Below are 20,282 nucleotides of genomic sequence, written 5' to 3'. Positions count from 1 at the left end.
CTGAAGTAACAAAAGGTTAATTATTTTTTAAAATCTTGCAGGCTCTTCATATACATTTTTAAAAAGAATTTTCAAATCTGCATCTATCCTACTTGCTTATAGCTGTAAATTTTAGTTATGATTTTGAAATACTTTATAATTACAAAGTTATTTTGATAAGTATGGAATTTTAATTTTATGCAACTCTCTGAAATTTCTTAGAACTGTATAGCATTTACACATTTTTTAAATATCTAATTTACAGGTGGCAGATTTAGGATGTGCTGACTGCCGCCTTCTCTGGATGTTGAAATTCTGCAGTTGCATTGAAGTGTTAGCTGGGCTAGATATCTGTGCAAATGTAATGAAAGAGAAAATGTAAGCTCATCTATTGTTTTGAGGTTTGTGTTTGTCTTGACCTAGTAGTGTGGTGAGTTGGCCCTGGCTGGAGCCAGGAACTCACCAAAAGCTGCTCTATCATTCCCCCTCCTTGGCTGGACAGAGAGAGAAAATAAAACAACATATTCATGATATGAAGGGCAGGGAGAGATCACTCATTAGTTACCATCATGAGCAAACCAGACTTGACTTGGGGAATCTATTGTTATAATCAATCATTAATTGAATTTATTATCAGGTAGGATAATAAGAAGTAAAGCAAATTTCTCCCTACCTTTCACTCATTCATGGGTTTAACTTTATTGCCATTTCTCTACCTTCTCTCCTGCAGTGTTGTAGAGAGATGAGGAATGGGGATTATAGTCGGTTCATTACATGTTATTTCTGCTGCTGCTCCCGCCTCAGGGATAGAAGTCCTTCCTCTGCTCCAGCGTGTGGTCTTCCCATGGAGGAGACAGACTTTCATGAACTTCTCCAGCATGGGTCCTTCCCATGGGCTGCAGTTCTTCATGAACTGCTCCAGCCCGGGTCCCTTTCCACAGGGTGCAGTCCTGCAGGAGCAGCCAGCTCCAGCATGGGTGCCTCACTGGGTCACAAGTCCTGCCAGCCAAGCTGCTCCAGTGTGGGCTCCTTTCTCCAGAGTTTGCTGCCAGGAGCCTGCTGCAGCATGGAGAAGCCTCTTCTATAGCCTCCTGGTCACCTTGCCATGCAAACCAAATACAAGTAGCATGGTGCAGCATTTCTTGTAGAGGCTTTCAAAGTTAGAGTAACTGCAGAAATAGCAGCTTGGCAAATGAAGGACTCTGTCATTGTTAGTTCCACTGGATCTGTGCCTTGGGACTACTAGGCTGTAGGTGGCCATAACATCACCTAATGTAGCCAAAGGTCTGGGACATGTAGAGGCCTTCAGGGGGGTGCACATCTGAGAAATATCATTTGTAAAGGCAATAATGAATGGTTTTAGGAATATCTATGTATGCTTATACGTGACATTATTGTCTTCAGAAAGATCAGTTTTGATCTTTTTGAAATGTACATGGAACTTTAGTCACCAAGGTGGGGATTTGTTTATCATTTTGATGTAGGAAGGTTAGTTCAGTGTGTGGTGTCTGGTTTAGAACCTCTCTAAAATGAGAGTTTTGTGATCTTTGAAGTGTTGGTCCAATGGATGAATGTAGATTTACTGAAAGCAGTTCAACACAGTTTCAGTGAATATTTAGGATCTTGATGCTGATGTTATCTTTTGCTTTTTCTGAAGAATGAAGAGAAGTAACCTTTTATATGTAAAATTTATTATGTGTTTTGTCTAATGCTGTACTCCAGAATGAAATTTGCACATGTACTTTGGTTTCTCAGTGTATTTTACTTGGAAGAAATAGGTAATACGCTTGCTGAGAACTCCCCCCAAAACCATATGAAGCTTGTCTAAACCAGACTTACTGTGTATCTGGAATTGAACTATTATCAGAATTTACAAGTGGCTTCCCAAGTGACTTGAGGGTATAATGGAAACTTTTGTAAACACGAAGGATAGTTTCTGGATTAACTTCTGCTCTTTCTGTCCTATTGTAGGTAGTTAGAAGAAGTGTTTGTATTGCATGGGCTTTTTTATATCCATGTGAAGTAGCTAATCTTCTTGAAAATTATGAGGTATCTATGTAGGATATTAGCTAGTTTTTCATGCACTGTTTATCTTGTCTTAAGGTCCTTCCTGTAACATCATATTTTTAATACTTTTGTAGGCATACATTGTCTCCTCTTCCTGTTGATTATTTGCAACCATCTGAAAGATCCCTAACTGTTACCTTGCATCATGGTTCAGTTGCCCACAAAGATCCTTGCATGCTTGGTTTTGACTTGGTGACATGTATAGAACTGTGAGTATGAGGACAATACAAAATGTTTTTTTAAGTCCATTAGAGTTCAGTTTGGAATTTTGTCCATGCTCTAAACAGGCTTCATCAAACCTTTCAAGCAGAAGAGTAGAATTAGAAAAGTAGAAGAGTGGCTTCTAACTTTTGTTCAAATTAACCATACTAAGTAATTCAGGTAGTGCTTATGGCAGGAAGAGGATACTGATGAAAAAGTACAAAATGCAAGAGGAGGAGATTTGCTCAAAGTCCCATGTGCTGCCACTTGGCCACAGTGCCAGTGCTCATATTGCACTGAGATAGGTATAAAATTACAAGTTACACATATGGGTTTGGGGTTCTTTTGACTAGTTGTTAAAATTATAGTAGTGTGTTTTTAAACACAAACATCAACTTATTCTTTTCAGAATAGAACACCTGGAAGAATCAGAGCTGAAGAAATTTCCTGAAGTTGTGTTTGGTTTCATGGCTCCAAGCATAGTTGTGATCAGCACTCCAAATTCTGAATTTAACTCTTTGCTTCCAAGAGTGATGTTATACAGGCATCCAGACCACAAATTTGAGTGGAGCCAAGCACAGTTTCAAAGCTGGTAAAGTACTGAACATCATATACTGGGTGCATATGATGCAGCTCTGAGTGCCTAGTAGTGTGAGAAATGAATGGCTGTGCATTTTCAGAGTGGTTCATTTATATGGTTTGCTGTCAGTGAAGTGTCACCTCCTGATTTGGTGGTTTCTTTGCTGTTGAGAGCAGGTAAGCATATTCTGTAAATTTTGTATTTTATGATGATGGTTAAATTGGCTTTTACCGCTCTACAAAAAAGATTTAAAACTTTTATTTACTCTATATATATATCCTTATTACAATTAACACAGTTGAAATGTAAGGTATCAGTTAATATCTTTGCATAATACCCTGCTTCTTCCTAAAATCAAAGACGTGCTTGCTTTATGTGGTGTGTAATGAAAGCACTCAGTAAGAGAATGCTAGCAGATTTATCAGATAATGACAGCAGTGGGGCACGTTGAACAAAGGATAGTTTAATGGATCGTGGCACAATGAAGGATTTAATGCAAATCATATGCACATGACAGGGTTACATGAGATCTATCTTACCCTTAATATCAGGAGATACAAGAAAAGAAAGACAAAATGGAATGCTCTGATAACATTCAACTGTCAAGCAGTTGTGGAAGAAAATACATGGTACAGTAAAGAATGCCATACCTCAGTAGCCACCTCTTGCTGTATCTATCCTGGACATTTTGCCCCTTAAACTATGTTGTTTCTACCATACACTTTAAAGTATCCAGTGATTTTTCAGTAAATAGTTTTGCAAAGCTGGAAGCATGTATTTTTCCCTACATAATGATACTAAAACCTGCCTGTAATTAGCTACCTTAGAATTCCTTAGAGAAAATTTCTGACTTCAAGTACATTTAGATTTTGCTTTCAGATAGATGTGAATTTAAAATATTGGTAACACTGAAGAAATGTGGGGGCTTTTTGAGCTGTAAACATGAGAAAGCCTTTGTGTTGTGAAACAGAAATATTACTTTATTCTCTAAAATACATGAGATATTTAATTTAGTTTTCTTCTTTTCCATGGAGAATGATGCAGGTAGGTAACGCGGTTTTGGTTCCCTGCCCCATTTGTTCACCTGGCTGATGTACTGCAAGATACTTTTCATTTAGATGTTATATACACTGTTGTAACCTTGATTAGGTAGATTTTTGTCTTTCTATATTTACAGCAAACAACACTTTCTTTATTAACTGGTCTCCTGTGGTTTAGAGGTGTGTATGTTTTTTATGGGTTCTTCTCAAATAATCTTGTTCTTGAAAATCAGTTTTTAGCTGACTTCAGGTTGGTGACTAAGCAACTGTGAGCATTAACATTCTATGCACATATTGTAGAAGAAACAGTAATGTTTGGATGGCTAAATTACTAATGATACTGAATGATTCAGACTATGGTAGGCATCTTACAGCTCTGGTACAACAAGAGGTGACAGTACTTACCTTCAGGTATTGGGAGTATTGTTAGAGAAATTATGTTCAAGCCTTTGCAGCCTTATAGTCTTGAGTCTCCTTAAGAATGGATCTTTATCACATGGAAAGATAAATATTTCATATAATTGGAATAATTGGTCTTTCTTAGGGCTCTAGAGACTGCTAGATGCTATGATTATTCAGTGGAATTTACTGGTGTCGGGCACCCACCAACAGGAATGGAGAAGGTTGGGTTTTGTACCCAAATAGGTGTGTTTGTTAGAAAATATCCTCAAACTGGTGAATCTCTTCAGGCTGAGAAACCCATGGAAGCAGTTTACAAAACAGTAAGTATTATTTTCTTCCTTTTGAGGTATGAATAAAGAGTAAAGTTGTCTATGTTAGCAGGAAATACTGCTGACAGTCTGAGCAAGACAGTCTCATTCTTTGTGTTTTCACTTGTACAAAGGTCTTAAACATCTAGGGTAATTGCTAAATAACAATATTGATGATAATTCTTATCTTAAGATACTGTTATCCTTGGAATGAAATTTTTCCTTTCTGCCAGATACTTTTCCTCTAGTCATTAAATTTATTTAGTATGTGGCTGTTGGCAATGACCCAGATTTTTCAGACACATAAAAATTTTAAAACACTATTTCTTACTAAATGCCATGTGGTATAAATCAAACTTTTTTCAGAGCTGACATGAAGTAACAGTGCAAAAATAAGTACACTGTTGGGGTTTTATTCAATTTTATAAGCTGTTAAATTATTTCTTTCAGTGAACATACTCTAATATTTCAGTTCTTTGTGTAAAAGTATATAAGTATCTTCAAATGACTTGTGGGCTGAATTGAAACGTAAAGTGGTGTTATGGTTTTATTTTTATGGCTTCCAAGCTAAAAAACATTTGTAATTTCTGTATTGGAGCTTTCTATGCATGTGAAATGTCGCCTGTCATCTATTGCCCATAATAGATTAATGAAGTGCTCTTTAATGCTCACCAGACTTGGAAATACATCTAGGTGATGGACATGTACTAGAAATTTCTTTCATTAGCTCCTGTTATAGGGTCATTTTGGAGAGAGTTTTGACATGGATATCCTTTGAGATTAAACAAGAGTGTTAATTTTGTGTGTTTCTTATCAAATTAATTTTTATCAGGTAACTAATTTATAAGAATAATTCAACATTTCAAGATGTAATTGGAAAGTAAGAAATAATTATAGACAGAGGAACTTCCTTGGTAGTATGTTGGTGAAAAGCACTTCCTAGTAACTTGGTAGGAATGAGATTGCTTGCTTAGTTTCCTTAATTGCCTTGGAGTATAGCTCAGTGTAGAACACACTACAGTTTCACAGATTTTGATGTCACAACTTATTTTTAGCATTCCCTACAGCTGTGAGAACATATTTAATGTTTTACTCTGAAAACAATAAATGACATGCTGTAGTCTTGGTTTCCAGATAACAATTCAGAAGTAGTTTAGAATCTCCATCACTATAGAACTGTCCCCAGAACTCCATAATGTGAGAAGTAAGAGAATTATTAAAAAAAGGTAAAGAATTGCAGAACTTTACCTTGTCTGAGCTACAGTGTAGCTTGCAGGTATAGCCTGTTGAATTTTGGGGTGTTTGTTTAAGTTCAGTTAACTGCCATTGTAGTTGTGATAAAGAAGAACAGCTCATATTGCCTAGTTTTTGTTACCTGAAACTATTTAATTAGCAGAACAGGATTGAATTAAAAATGACGTTCACATTTAGCAGATTTTTTGGAAAGGAAATGTTAAAATCTGAGCTTATGATAGCGATAAACATTTTATGTATTCTTGTATATTGTGAAGGTCTTCAAAGCAGTGTACCCAAGTCTTAAAGATGAGAAGTACTTGCAGAATGCAGTGATCAATGAAGTTATTTTCACAGCCCAAATCATTAAGCACCGTTTAATGTCAAAACGTGAGTACAGTGATGATCCTGAGAGAAAATCCAAATTCCAAGCTTCAATGGACTCTTTTTCTGACTATCTCGGAAAACTGGTTATTGAAAAAAACATGGAACCATTTGTCAGTGGCAATGAGGTTCACATACCTCTCAAAACAATATTTTCTTTTCCCAAAGTGAATCGACTTTGTGGTACCTTTGAGAAATTATGCGAGCTTATTGCAGGCAAGGTCACACTGAGCAGTGATGGTTCTGCTGTGATATTCAATATTGAACATGAAAATGAAGAGAATTAGATCAGATTTTTCACACAAAGTTCAGTAGAAGTAATGAAAGTGGGTTTTTTTTTTTAGAAGCTGTCAAATGGTATGTTCTGTATGCTAACTAGACCACAAAATCATTTCTAACCTTCCATCAGTGGTGTGTATCTCTCATCACCTCTCATTGAGCGCGAGTGCTTCTGACAAAGGTAACAGTAACTCACAGGGTTTCAAGTAGAGTATCAGGGAATAAAAGGAAATAATGCCTTCCCAAGAAGAAAATTAAATATTTCTGTTGACTTTCTACTGCTTTATTGTATCTGTCATTACTAGATTATTTCTGGTAGTCTCTTGTTAGCTTCAAGGATAGTTTGTTTTGCCATCTACTGTGTTGTACTGAATAATGTGAGTCAGACATAAGTTTAGGGCAAGTTTTTTCTTAATTTCTATAAAATTTATATATGCCTTTTTCAAGACGAGTACATACTCAGTCTTGATGAAAACCAAATGTTGTTCCAGCTGAATTATGAAACTGGCATATTTGTTATGGTTTTGAAAAAAAAAATTAAAAAATGTAAAGAACTGCAGTAATTGTGAATGCTAACCTATTTGTGGAGTAGCTGAAATATTTTCAGTGTTTTCATGTGCAGTTTTTGTTCAAAACTGTAAAATCCAAATGGAGTAGATGGAAAACATTTAAGAAGAACAAAACCTCACTACACCACCAAAAAAACCCCTCCAACACCAACAAAAGAGTGCAGTATCCTGAATATAAGGGAAATAATGTGGGTATCTATTGTTTGGTTATGATCAGAATAGTTGAACAGGACACTTCTGATCATTGTTCTGAATTTAAAATTTTCCTTCTAGATTAGAAAAAGAATGGGATCTAAATGACACATTTTCCTGATAATATGGATGTCACTTTGTGACAACACAAAAAAGCAAACCATTATACAAAGAACTCCTTAAATTGAAGAGAAACTGTAATAGACTCAAACTTCCAGTTAAGTTTGTAATTTTTTACATTAAAACAAGAAAAAGCAACAATTTTTTAGGAATGGATTCCAAGCTGAAGACATGAGTTTATTGAATGTCTGAGAGATTTTTATTCAAATACAGTTAAAAAACCACATAATCCACCAGTACATCCCAAACAGTTTATAACATGGAAGTCTCCAGTATTCCATACAACATAGTTTACAAAAAAGAAAATACAGCACCTAGGTGTGAAGATTGTTTCACTTGCATGATGCACAATTAGATTATCACTTCATGAAGGTTTTAAGTCAAGTCAGAAGAATAAATTACTAACATACAGTTTTATGAAAAGCTGGATTTCTCTGTCAAATTCCCTATTATTTAAAAGATCTGCTCAGGCAAGAAAATACTGTTTCTAGTAAACAATCTAATCTATGCCTATCAGCTGTGTTGTTTAACGTAAAATGCTATGGAAATTCCCTTGAGAATTACATAAGCAGCTGTACAATATTTTTTAAAAGTCTGTTTTCCTCAAACTACATGTAGTTTTCCTAGTAAATGTAAGTAAGCTTCCATTTAACTACTACTAGTTTTAATGGATTTGTCACCAAATATAGCAGTGTCAACTAGCACTGAAAGCAAAGAATGTATTCAAGTTTCTGGCATCTTTTGCTTGCAATGAGATTTTTTTTGTATTAATTAGTTATGTAACAGGAAAGGAGACCATCATGTTCTGAGAGAGAGTTGTATACCAGCAGTTGAGTAGTTTCTGTTTAAAATTCCTGTGGAGAGCAAACACTGATTAATACCACACTTCTATTAAGAGCAGCTAAAATAGAGTCTTTTTATTATTTCTTTTACCTAGTTAGACACTCTAAAGAGATTAAAATTAACAGTAGAAATAAAAGTATGCAAGTACCAAAACTGAGAAACAGCTCAAATTCATCATATTTAATAACAGCATTCTAGCTTTGAATGCTGCAATTTAGTTAAAAATACAAATAAAAGTTTTAATAATTCTGCTATGGATTTCTGGCAAGCAAAGTCTGCTTTTGCTAATTTAATCTATTAAATGTGGCCTACTTTTACATCAATGAAAAGGTGTCAAACATCACTCTGAGCAAAATTTGAAGCATTCTGAGCTTTCAAAAATGGTGACACTATTTCTACTTATTCCAGGCCTTATCTGATAAATAGTACCACTAAATTAAAAAAAAAAGTAATTTGCAGTTTACAATTAATTACACCTATTTGTCACCCAACACATCCCTTTAAAAATGGATTCTTTCATATTCTTAATGAAAATTTAAAGAGCTCTTTCTTGCCTGTCAGGCAAATCACTACTTGTGCAAATTTAAATACAGTACATTGACCTAAAGTAACAGTGGACAGATAGCAAAAGAAGAAGTGTTCAACAAAGCTGTTGCACACTAAGACTTTTTCAGTGTGCAGAGTATGTCTACAATAAAGTGCTTCTCTTAACAAGTTACATTAATAGTAGTATATATAGATGTTTACCTAGTTTTAAAGCTTTAATTCCTTAGTAAATGATTTGGTCTCCCTGTACACCCCCAATCTCGCAAGGCACATTCAAAACACAAGCAAAGCACTGACTGTGAAGGATTGAACTACAATTTAAAAAATTAAGTGGTAGTAAACTACTGACTAGGTTTGTAAACAGTACCATCCCATTGAATCTCAATATTCATGCATTATCAAAGTGAGTTTCTGTGGGAGCAGCTGCTGAACCCCAGATTTAACAATCAAGGCAGCTTTCTTAATAAAACACTATTGTGCCTTAGTGTTTTGGTGTGGAATCCCACCTTTTTCATCACTTGGAACAAAAAAATGTCATTTGATGCATTTAAACCTGTAGCCTTAATTTACAGTGGCTGGTTTAGATCTAGTTTTGGGGGTTTGTTTTAAATGTACATGACATTCGCCTCTTCTGTTCAAGTTGTGCTCAGTACTCTTAAGAAAAGATTTTGATTATGTTGAAACATAGCTGGCCTGTTTTTTTTGGAGGCCATAACTTTGACCTGATAAAAACTGACTTGATAGGAGTAATTAGCTTCTGTAAAACTAAAACAGCATGTAGGATCAAATTCAGTGATTATTCTTTTCAGGTTCTTTTAAGACTAACTTCCAGAAGTTTCTGTAAAAATAACATTACAAACAAAGTCCATCACTGCAAGTGATCTCTTACATAAAATATTGAAATGGGACATGCTTCCACAGATGTTTCACAGAAATTAACTCCACCAACATCAGACAGAGCTTACAAAACCAGTCCAAGCGCTCTCACAAGGTACACATAGCTAAACATTTTCTTCATACCACAGAAGATGATGCTCTATGAGCAAGAGGCATTCTACTGCTCTTCAGAAAAATATCATATTGAGTTCATTTTGTCTGTCTCAGCTCTTGCAGCAGAGCAAAAAATACTGGAAGTATCAACACCAGCGCTCCAAGTTTTCCTCATTTGACATTCCAGTTTACCGTTTTATCACCACCTGCTCGTATGCTCCAGATCCTGCTCTGAAAGTTTGAAAAAAATTAGTTCAGTGTTAATTTAAATGGAAGTTTAATAGCAAGTATCACACATCAGCAAGTGTACTGTTTAACAACCCAACCAACAGCCCTCCCAAAAAACAAAACCAACCAAACAGCAAATACCTAACCAGCTAAATGTGGAGGGTAGAAAATATTTGTCATTATTACCATGCCGTGGAGTCACCTACACTTTAATGCGCTAAAGAGATTTTATTGTACTACAATCAAAAGGAACAAAGATCAGTGTTACTGAACAAAAAGTTACTGAAGATGCATTTTTATTTTGTATTGCCTATGGATTAGCTGTTCAGACTACATACCTGTTAGGTAGATGGTGGCTTCCAAAAGAAGTGCTTCCACCAGGGCCCACAAATAATCTTAAACCTTCTTCTAAAAGGCAAATGATTAAAATATGTTAGTTTTCTTTAATGTTGTCCTAGCTAAATCTAAGTAATTTTATATCTACTTGTTTTGCAGCTGGCACTTTCAGATGCAAATACTTTAGGTAATGAAGAACCAACTCCTACAGGGTGTATGTTGGAGGAAGTACTTTTGTCACAGATTTGCACCTGCTCTTTTGGGCTTAAAGTAATCATCTGGGAAAGCTCCCTGAGTCATGTAAGGGTATTTTCAATTTTGGTAGCTATGATAAAGTAGAAAATGTAGCATAGTCCTTATGAATACAAACAACAGGGACTATGAAGGGAGTGGGCTTTCCTAAGGCCTGTAACGTACATAAATTGTCCATAAGCTTCCTTATTTATATCCATACCTTCTGCACTTGAGTCTAAACTGAAGTCTTGACTCTGGAGTATTTTTTCAACTATATCATCAGCATCAACTCTGGTAGCATCAACCCTCTTCAGCTGTGACTCCACAGAGTCTTGCTTTACAGGATGTCTGCTGAAATAAATATATTTAGGCTCTTAGACATGATAATTTACTTGTGCCAGATAAGGTTTTCAGATTAAGCATACCTGCATTGTTTTTCTGATGGTCCATCTTCAGTAGATGTATCAATATCAGCTTCAGTTATTTTTGGCTCAGTCTCTTCACACGGCTCTAGAATACTTCCAGTTCCTGTTGAGGTACTTCCCACTGAGGTACTCCCCACTGAGGTGTTTCTCCTGTGGCAGAGTTCAGACAGACTGGATGATCTAGAATGACATGTACTATATCCTGTTGGGAAAATGCAGGAGAGATGGGTTAGGTATGTTCTTGACAGGCCAGGTTCATCCTGAAAGCAGAATTTGTGTTTTGTCTTCATATAAAGGGACTTGCAAAAGCCTTATGAATGTATGTGCATATATCAACTAGAAACTGACTTCAGATTTTGTATTCTAGCACCTGCCATTTTCTTTTTGTTCTAAGTAATTCCTGTTTATATCAGAACAATTAGACTGACAAACATCATCCCCTTCAGCTTTTAGAGCTAAGTCTCCATTTTTTTACTCATGAAAGAGGTAAAAATCTCATTCAGATATGTTAATTGGAGGGAACAAAGGCAAAAAGTCTTGCATCTGAAGCAATAATCCAGTGAATCCAATAAATTTTAAGAGGGAAAATATGTTACTGTTGCCATACCTGAAACTTCTTGGAAAAAGCTTTTAATGCAAACCGTTTTCAAAACATTGTGGCTCTCGCTTGCTCCGTCACAGGGATTGTCTACGCCGGCTAGCTTATCCCCTTCAGGTGACCGGAGGGAGCCACGAGTGTGGCTGCCCCCAGCTCCTGTCTCAGAGCGCTGGGTGGCAGTGATTGCCTCGGCGTGGGTGACGAAGGCACGGCAAAGCCACGATGATCCAAAGCAAAGGAATAGGGAGCGGACACCTGTATGAGGTCTGCAGAGCTTTTATTCTCCCAAACCGGGACAGTGACAGATGTCCAACAACCTGGGGTCTGACAGGGGGTTATAAAGGGTGTGGGCGTGAGGGGGATGAACACAGAACAGCCAACAGGAAAGGATTACATCACTGCAGGGGGCCAATGAGGAGAATTTAGGGAGGGGAAAGGCTTCCAGGGACCAATACTGACAAGAACAGGGATGATTGACATTGAACTTTCTAGAAGAAAATGGGGGTGGTTTCAGGGATTGACAGGTAAAGAGGGCAGTACCACCTGGACTGACAGGGATATTTCTAGATACTGAGGGAGATTGACAACCCTGTGGCAGGAAAACTTTTGTGGCCAGCAGATAGGGAAAGACCATTCTAGGGAGGAATAGGGGACACATGGAACATACCAACATAACCTATCTAACAATTAATTTCTAACTTAATCACCAAAACCCTTATAAACCCTTGTGAAACTACCACGCCACCACATCTCCCCCTTTTTTATTTTTTAAATTTGAGGGGACGCTGGAGGTAGGTTTAAACTTCTGTTCCCGCCTGCCGGTCTCCCTCCCACCATTCTTCTTCTGTGGAGACTGCGGCGGCGACTACAATTTTTGGAGTTTTAGTTCTAGTCGAGGTCGTGGCGGAGGTGATGACGCGTTTAAGGATTCCAAATGATAGGGAGACTAAGAAAATTATTATAATAAGGTAGGCAATGTCCTTGATAATGGAAATCATCCACCCTGATAAATTCCAGTTTTTAAACATGTCTCTAAACCAGTCTTCATTTTCTTGTTGTACTGTCCCAATTAAGCTCTTCATCTCCTTGATGGATGCGTGGACGCTTTGGCTCTTAGATGACAAATTAAAGCAGCACAACCCCTCAAAATCTTGGCACCCATGCCCATGAGCCAGCAGCAGAAAATCAATGGCTGCCCGATTTTGCAGGGTAGCCTTCCGGGTTATTTCTTCGTCTTCTAGGAGGTTACTTAAGGCTGTCGATGTTAAATTTGCCTGCTTTGTAACCCAACACTCTAAATTGCCCAATTCACTCAATGCTTTGGCTGCTGCCACCCACGGTAAAAACATGGAGACAGCAATCCTTTTAGATTTGGCCCAATGATAAATCTCGGCGTCACAATGTTCGTCGAATTGGCTTGCACTCCGTTTTGAAATTTTAGTTACCCTTTTGGCATGCCGAATTGGAATTTGGGTCATGTTGGGAGAAGCCAGGGAAAGACGCCCCAGAGTGCAGGGACCTCCGAGGAGACGAGAGGGGATTCCAGGATATGCCCTATCTCCGCAGATTAGGAACATTCCCTTTTCCAATTTTCGTGCATATGAGTCATCAGTTGAAGGAGCCCCCATCTTAATAACAAACTGGCACCATTGTTTTGCTTGAAATTCGATCTTATGTTGTTTTACATCTTCATATAAGTCCCTACGAGAGCTGGGCTCATATTCAAAGTGTATGCAGTACATTGCTTTTGCAGAACCCAATAGTTCAAATTCTTGAGGCTCCGCATACTCTTCCGTATAGGGAAGATCGTACACCCACTTCCTCCAGAGTTGTAAGGGATTGGTAATGGGCGTTTTGGCAGTATTGACGACTCCCCAATACCTAAAGATTTCAACCCATTTATTCGGAGGGTTTTCATTGTTAATCTGATTTTGGATGGTGCGCAGCGAGGTGGGATACTCCTCTAATTTAAATGGAATCCCCACCAGGCAGGTGGACATGGGATTCTCTGCTGCGGACGAAGAGAGACAAATATGATCTTGTTTGAGGGCATGGGCTAAGGTTACCCATACATTCTTCCGGGGTTGTGGAACGACCCACGCGTCCGAGGACTGGAATAGAGTCAGAGGGTAGAGCCAGAGAAAGACCAAAAGTCCGAAGGGTAACATAATTGTTGCCTGAGGGGAGAGAAGAGAAACATAACACATTAATGCATAAGAAAATAATTTCGCCTGCTGACCATCTGGGAAGGCTGAAAAAAGGTTAGGGAACTCTTCCCCCCTTGCGGCGCCTTCGGTTGGATGCAACACTATCATCGGTGGGGTCTTCCATCGTGTTGGGGGAATCACTCTGTATCTGTTTTTCTTGTTGTGTTGATGTGTATGGTTTGACCCATTTTTTGGGGACCCATTTGACACCTGAGGGCGTGGACACGCAGGCGTATCCACGTCCCCATGTGACCAGTTGGAACGGACCCTGGATTTTTCCAGAGTCTGGATCCCTTACCAGCACCGGAGGCCGTTCTTCTGGCCTCAGGTGATCACTTCTCCCAAAATGTCTCAGGATTGGTGGATCTGGCCTGTCGAAGGAACAATTGAGGAAATTGATGGTAAAGAGGGCCTTGCAGAGCCTAAGTTGTGGTGATAGCATCTTGGTATCTCCCCGCTGGCGCTGGAGGACTTTCTTCAAAGTTTGATGTGTTCTCTCTACCACAGCTTGGCCGGTGGGGGAGTATGCAATCCCTGTCCGATGTTGAATTCCCCACTCTTGTAAAAACTCACTGAACGCCTTAGAAGTATAAGTAGGGCCGTTGTCGGTCTTAATGGTATTAGGGACCCCCAAGACTGCAAATGCCTGCATAAGATGGTTCTTGGCATACGCAGTTTTCTGCCCTCTGTGGGCTGAGGCGAAGACTGCACCAGAGAAAGTGTCCACTGACACATGTACATGCTGGTACCTTCCAAACTCTTTTACATGTGTTATGTCAGTCTGCCACACTTCACAACTGCGGAGTCCCCTAGGGTTCACTCCGGAAACCACCGTTGGAAGTGAGGACTCCTGGCAGTTGGGGCAATTGGCCACAATTGCTCTGGCCTGGTCTCGCCGCAGGTGGAATTGGCGGACCAGACCCGGAGCATTTTGGTGGAACAACTGATGGCTCAGCTTGGCCTGTTCGACGATGTTGGGCCGACCAGCCAGCTGTAAAGGGGCGGCCAGAGCATCCGCCTTGCGATTGCCCTCAGCAATGAAGCCAGGGAGGTCGGTGTGCGATCTCACGTGCATCACGAAAAAGGGTTGCTCTCGGTGGGAAACCAGGTAAATTAATTTCGAGAGCAAGCCGAAGATCACAGGGTTTGAGACTTCCTTGAGCACTGCATGCTCAGCCCTGGACACCACACCTGCAACATATGCCGAATCAGTAACAATGTTGATGGGTTCTGGGAATTTTTCGAAGGCCCTGACGACTGCGTCCAACTCAGCAACTTGTGGAGAGCCCTCCACAACCTTAACATCGGCTTCCCACTGCTGAGTTTGAGGGTCTTTCCAAGTCATTACTGACTTGTGCGATCTTCCGGACGCGTCTGTGAAAATTGTCAGTCCCTCTAGGGGCTTTTCGCTTTGAATGCTTTTTGGAATTAGGTCGAATTGTGTTTCAAATAATTTGTGTCCTGGATGATTAATTAGAATTTGTCCGGTGTAACTGTCCAGAGCGAATTGTAAACATTCATTGGTATGAAGCAAATGCTCAAGGGTTTCCTTAGTTAATTTCCCCGTCGATGTTTTAATGGGAAGGTGTATGCACGTAAAATCACACCCCGCCAACACTCTCAGGCGAGCCCTGGCCCGCATAATCAGCTGAGCCATCAGCTCCTGCGGAGTTGTAATGCTCTTGGACATTTGGTGACCAAGGAACACCCACTCTATTATCAAGAGAGGGTCCCGTTGGTCTTTGTCCCATTGAAAAATGAGCCCGTGAAGGTGTGGCAGTTTTCCTAGAACAATAAATCTGAATGTGAGGTCTTCACGACAGCGATGGGCTTGTCTGCCCACTATGGTGGACTGAACTTTCTCTAATGCGGTCCTGGCCTCCTGGGTCAGCGCCCTCGGGGAATCTAGGTCTTCCCTCCCCTTCAATAAGTTGAAGAGAGGGGACAGGTCCCCCGTGGTGAGCCCCAGCCAGGGCCTGATCCAGTTCAAGGACCCACAGAGCTGGTGGAGGTCACGTAAGGTGTTTGGGTTATCACTAATGATAATTTTTTGAGGTGTTATGGTTCTCTTACTGATTTCTAGGCCCAGATACTTCCAAGGCGGCAGCCGTTGTACCTTTTCTTTTTGAAGCTCAAATCCGGCCACCGACAAGGCTGTGATAGTGTCTTCCAGTGCTTCTGCAAGTACGTTGTCACTGCGGGCACAAACAAGGACATCATCCATGTAGTGGTATATGATACAATTTTCCCACTTGGCGCGCACCGAGGACAGAACTTTGGCGACATACCACTGGCAGATGGTAGGGCTGTTCTTCATCCCTTGCGGGAGAACTCGCCAGTGGTAGCGCTTCATGGGAGCTTCTCGGTTGATGGAAGGCACCGAGAAAGCAAAACGTGGCGCGTCAGCTGGGTGTAAGGGAATATGGAAGAAACAATCTTTTATGTCTAAAATTGCCAATTTCCAATTTTGGGGGAGCATAGATGGGGATGGCATCCCTGGCTGGAGAGACCCCATGTCCTCGATGACATTATTGATTCTTCTCAGATCGTGAAGGAGGCGCCACTTGTCTTTCCCCGGCTTCTTGATAACGAAGACTGGAGAATTCCAAGGGCTATTAGTCTCGACAATGTGGCCTTTGGCCAGTTCCTCCTCCACGATGTGATTGAGCGCCTTTAATTTTTTCTTACTCAGCGGCCACTGCTCTACCCAGACAGGTGAATCTGTTAGCCAATTAAGTTTCTGGGTGAGGCGCTCCTCAGTGGCCGCTCCTAAAAATCCTGAGGGGCCGGCAGTTCCAATTTGGCCCCCCACTGGGACATGGCATCTCTCCCCCAGAGAGTAAACTTAGAATTTAACACGAATGGGCGTACAGAGGCTAATTGCCCATTCGGCCCCTTAATTTGTACTATGCTCTTTGACTGCCTTGCCAATTGCGTGCCCCCTACGCCTAGGACTGCGCTATCCACGTCCTGCAACTCCCATTGTGACGGCCACTTGTGTGGTGGAATGACCGTCACATCTGCTCCCGTGTCCATCATCCCCTGAAGTTGGATGGAATGCCCCTCGTTCTTAAGGCCACACCATACGAGGGGCTTCTCCTCTCCCAGAATTTCAGTGTAAAAAATTGAGAGGTCTAGGTCATCGCACAAAAACTGAGGCACTGGAATGGCCTGTGCAATGACCTGTCCCTCCGGCAGGAAGAGGGGGGGGTGGACACAGCGCGCCATGAGGTAGAAAGTCTTAGGATCCGATGTAAGGATTGCTGGAGGAATTTCCACCTCAAGCGGGGTGTGTTTGGTGTCCCCAATGACAAGGTACTTGCAGTTTAGAAGATCCTTGGCCCTCTGAGTCTCACAGTTGGTAATGCGGGGTAGAAGCTCTGGCGATGCAACGATGTAGTGCCAATCCTGATTGGAGAGATATACAGATTTCGTTATTTTAAGCAGGTAAGGTTCTACAGTACTGTCTGTATAAACTTGGCTGCTGATACTTGGAATGATGGAATGGATTGCAGCCCTAGCAGTGATGTCCTGATTACCGTGACCTGCCCCATTTGTGTCCTCACGCGGGGTAGGTCCGCGCTCCCCCTTTAGTTTTTTTGATGCTGTTTGTCAGATTTCCCCTCCCCTGTGTTCCCCCGTTGAGGCGGTGCCCTTCCAATGAAGGGACATTGAGCTATAAAATGTCCTTCCTGTTGACAATGGAAGCATCTACGCGGCTTTGGTGGTGTAGGTTCTGGAGGTAATGCCGTCGAAGCTACTACTTTGTCTCGCGATTTTTTTGCTAGATCTTCTGCGAATAAAATGGCTTTTCGTGTGCACTCCTCAATCAGTTGTTCTAGCGCTGGCGGAGGCGATGCTGGAAGTGCCAAGATGACTCGTCGGCACGCCTCATTTGCATTGGTAGTAACAATCTCTCGGATTAGTTGATCCTGTGCTTCTTGACCTTCCACCCTTTTTTCTACAACTTCTTTTACTCGGTCCACAAAATCAGTAAAGGGCTCTGTAACAGATTGCTTAAGAGAAATGTAAGAAATAGCAGGTTCCTTGGATGGCATGCTGAGAAAGGCCCGCTCAGCAGCATCTTTGGAGAGATCTAATACTGGCCTCGGGATCCCTGCTGCTTGTTTCTGTGCTTGGCTCCAATCACCCTCACCAACAAGGTGGTCTAAGGTAATAGGATTTTGTTCTATGTCGGTTGCATACTCGGGGCTCTGCAAAATTTCTGGAAGGAGGTCACCTGCTAATCTCTTCCAGGTTCTTTCCCACATTTTATATTCAGAGGATGGGAGCAGGCAACTGAATAAACGCTTTAAATCTGCAGGGACCATGATATTTGAATTGAACGTTGCCTTTAAAATGCTCCGGAAAAATTCACTTTTGGATCCAAATTCTCGCTTAGTTTTGCAGAGATCCTTGATGCAATCGTACGAGAGGGGCTCCCATCTTGGGTGTTGCCCTCTTCCATTATACGTGACTGGGGCCAGGAACGGAAACTCGTTGTTATCATCAGCTTTCTGCCTTTTAGGCCCATTACTCCCAGCCCCCACGTTATCGTGGGAACCGGAAGTGAGGGCGTGGGAAACAGGAAGCTGGAGGGCAGGGTCTTGGAGGGCGGAGCCCTGACTCGAGGTGACGTGGCTCGAGGGTGGTACTGATGGTGTTCTGGGAAAAGGGGTGGGCGTAGATGACGTGGCCTCAAGGGGTGGTGCTGAGGGTGGAGCAGCATGAGAAATTGTGGGAGGGGCCTGACTGGCCGCCGCAAAGGAAGAGGAGGGGTCCGGAATAGGAAGGGAGGGGTAGGAAGGAAGGGGTAAAAATGGATTCTGGGGAGGAGAAGCACCCGCCACGAGGCGACAGCCATTTTGTGATGTTAGAGAGGGCGTTTCTACAGCGCCATTTTGTGGTGCTTCTCCAAAGGGACTAACATAGGGAGTAGGAGAGTCGAGGAAAGGATTTGGGGGAACAAAAACTCTTGGCAAACATTTAGGACTCGCAACTCGGTAAGAGGGACTAGGAGAAAGGGCAGGGACAGGATCTCCGACAGTGTGGCCAGCACTGCCAGAGCAAGGGTACCGGAGGGACCTGGGGGAGCCAGGGAGAAGGCGGCAGCTCTGTGGCTGCTGCAAACATTCTGCTCCCTGCGCCTGTTGCTGGCGGTCAGCTCCCCCCTGTATCTCCAGTCTAGGGGAAGCGGGAATCGGAGAATGCGGTAGGGAAACAGACCTAGGGAGAACTGGGGACTTTGCAGATGGATTTTTCACCGCACTGTTATCCTTAACGACATCCCAAATGAACACAAACAGCTTCATATACCCATTTTTGACTGAAGGGTCACCCCTCCTGGTGCCCTCAGTCAATAGTAAACCAACATTTCTCCAAAATTCCCGATCTCTAACGCTCTCAACAGAAACAGTGGGAAAACGAAAGAAAATCCATCTGACAAATTTTTTAACTAAATTTTTTGAAACACTTCTAATTCCCTCCCTCAACGAACATCCCTCCCTCAGGAGTCCCGCAACCTGGACATAAATCTCCCTTTGTTGTGTGGACAGCCTAACACCCATTCTGCCCACACAACTTAAAATTCCACCCACCTACTGCAGGAAATGTAAAACGTAAAAAATAGAAAGGGTCTAGAACGCCAGCGGCGGCAGTCTGCTCACGCTGTGCACAACGTGTCCCCTAACCTCGGGAGCGCAGCTGCCAACCTAAGGAGCCCCCCCCCGGTACCAAGGAGACTCACCAAAAACCGCCGACGCCTAGAAAGAAAGCTGCAGTAGGGGTCCTTGGATCCGGAGGCGTCCTCCCTGGTGCTGGAAGGATTGTGCTTCCTTCCCCTGGGAGCACCACCGGACAAAAATCGGCGTGCTCACACAGGGGCGATGGTGCTGCCAAACTGTAAAATCCCTGGGCCGATGCCCAAAGGCAACAGTCTTTTCGTGAGGCTAGCTCACGTGGAGTCCGACGTTCCTCGACGGTGTCCACGCTCTGGAAAAGCCGCACGTTGGCGCGCCACCTGTGGCTCTCGCTTGCTCCGTCACAGGGATTGTCTACGCCGGCTAGCTTATCCCCTTCAGGTGACCGGAGGGAGCCACGAGTGTGGCTGCCCCCAGCTCCTGTCTCAGAGCGCTGGGTGGCAGTGATTGCCTCGGCGTGGGTGACGAAGGCACGGCAAAGCCACGATGATCCAAAGCAAAGGAATAGGGAGCGGACACCTGTATGAGGTCTGCAGAGCTTTTATTCTCCCAAACCGGGACAGTGACAGATGTCCAACAACCTGGGGTCTGACAGGGGGTTATAAAGGGTGTGGGCGTGAGGGGGATGAACACAGAACAGCCAACAGGAAAGGATTACATCACTGCAGGGGGCCAATGAGGAGAATTTAGGGAGGGGAAAGGCTTCCAGGGACCAATACTGACAAGAACAGGGATGATTGACATTGAACTTTCTAGAAGAAAATGGGGGTGGTTTCAGGGATTGACAGGTAAAGAGGGCAGTACCACCTGGACTGACAGGGA

The 20,282-nt window shown here is 41.9% G+C and overlaps 3 protein-coding genes across 17 annotated transcripts in view; 1 reads left to right on the top strand and 2 right to left on the bottom strand.

Annotated features, from left to right (window-relative positions):
- The window catches only part of HENMT1 (HEN methyltransferase 1), a 32,589-nt gene that overhangs the window by 2,588 nt on the left and 9,719 nt on the right, over nt 1-20,282 (top strand). For 4 of the 11 annotated variants that reach the window (XM_085586556.1, XM_085586558.1, XM_085586559.1 and 1 more), the window contains exons 3-7: nt 245-357; nt 2,121-2,255; nt 2,657-2,839; nt 4,412-4,589; nt 6,089-7,032. In XM_085586556.1, coding sequence (XP_085442682.1) covers nt 245-357; nt 2,121-2,255; nt 2,657-2,839; nt 4,412-4,589; nt 6,089-6,481 — 1,002 coding nt within the window. In that variant the 3' untranslated portion in view covers nt 6,482-7,032. Of the gene's footprint in view, nt 1-244; nt 358-2,120; nt 2,256-2,656; nt 2,840-4,411; nt 4,590-6,088; nt 7,033-20,282 lie in introns of those variants that run through there. The other 7 variants (XM_085586560.1, XM_085586565.1, XM_085586561.1 and 4 more) reach the window with 3 other exon arrangements.
- The window catches only part of EEIG2 (EEIG family member 2), a 31,443-nt gene continuing 18,667 nt past the window's right edge, over nt 7,507-20,282 (bottom strand). For 3 of the 5 annotated variants that reach the window (XM_085586566.1, XM_021547042.2, XM_085586567.1), the window contains 4 exons: nt 10,957-11,158; nt 10,752-10,882; nt 10,300-10,369; nt 7,507-9,964 (listed from right to left, as the gene is read on the bottom strand). In XM_085586566.1, coding sequence (XP_085442692.1) covers nt 9,922-9,964; nt 10,300-10,369; nt 10,752-10,882; nt 10,957-11,158 — 446 coding nt within the window. In that variant the 3' untranslated portion in view covers nt 7,507-9,921. The remainder of the gene's footprint in view (nt 9,965-10,299; nt 10,370-10,751; nt 10,883-10,956; nt 11,159-20,282) is intronic. The other 2 variants (XM_021547052.3, XM_085586568.1) reach the window with 2 other exon arrangements.
- LOC146766770 (uncharacterized) lies at nt 11,815-20,035 on the bottom strand. The gene is made up of 2 exons (XM_085586555.1): nt 19,508-20,035; nt 11,815-13,731 (listed from the first exon to the last, which is right to left on the bottom strand). Exon 2 carries the CDS (start codon nt 13,720-13,722, stop codon nt 12,352-12,354), a length of 1,371 nt encoding a protein of 456 aa, XP_085442681.1. The 5' UTR covers nt 13,723-13,731; nt 19,508-20,035; the 3' UTR covers nt 11,815-12,351.

Source organism: Lonchura striata, chromosome 8 (genome assembly GCF_050655825.1).
Source record: "Lonchura striata isolate lonStrDom1 chromosome 8, ASM5065582v1, whole genome shotgun sequence".
NCBI classification, from domain to species: domain Eukaryota; kingdom Metazoa; phylum Chordata; class Aves; order Passeriformes; family Estrildidae; genus Lonchura; species Lonchura striata.
This window is presented reverse-complemented; position numbering and strand designations above follow the sequence as displayed.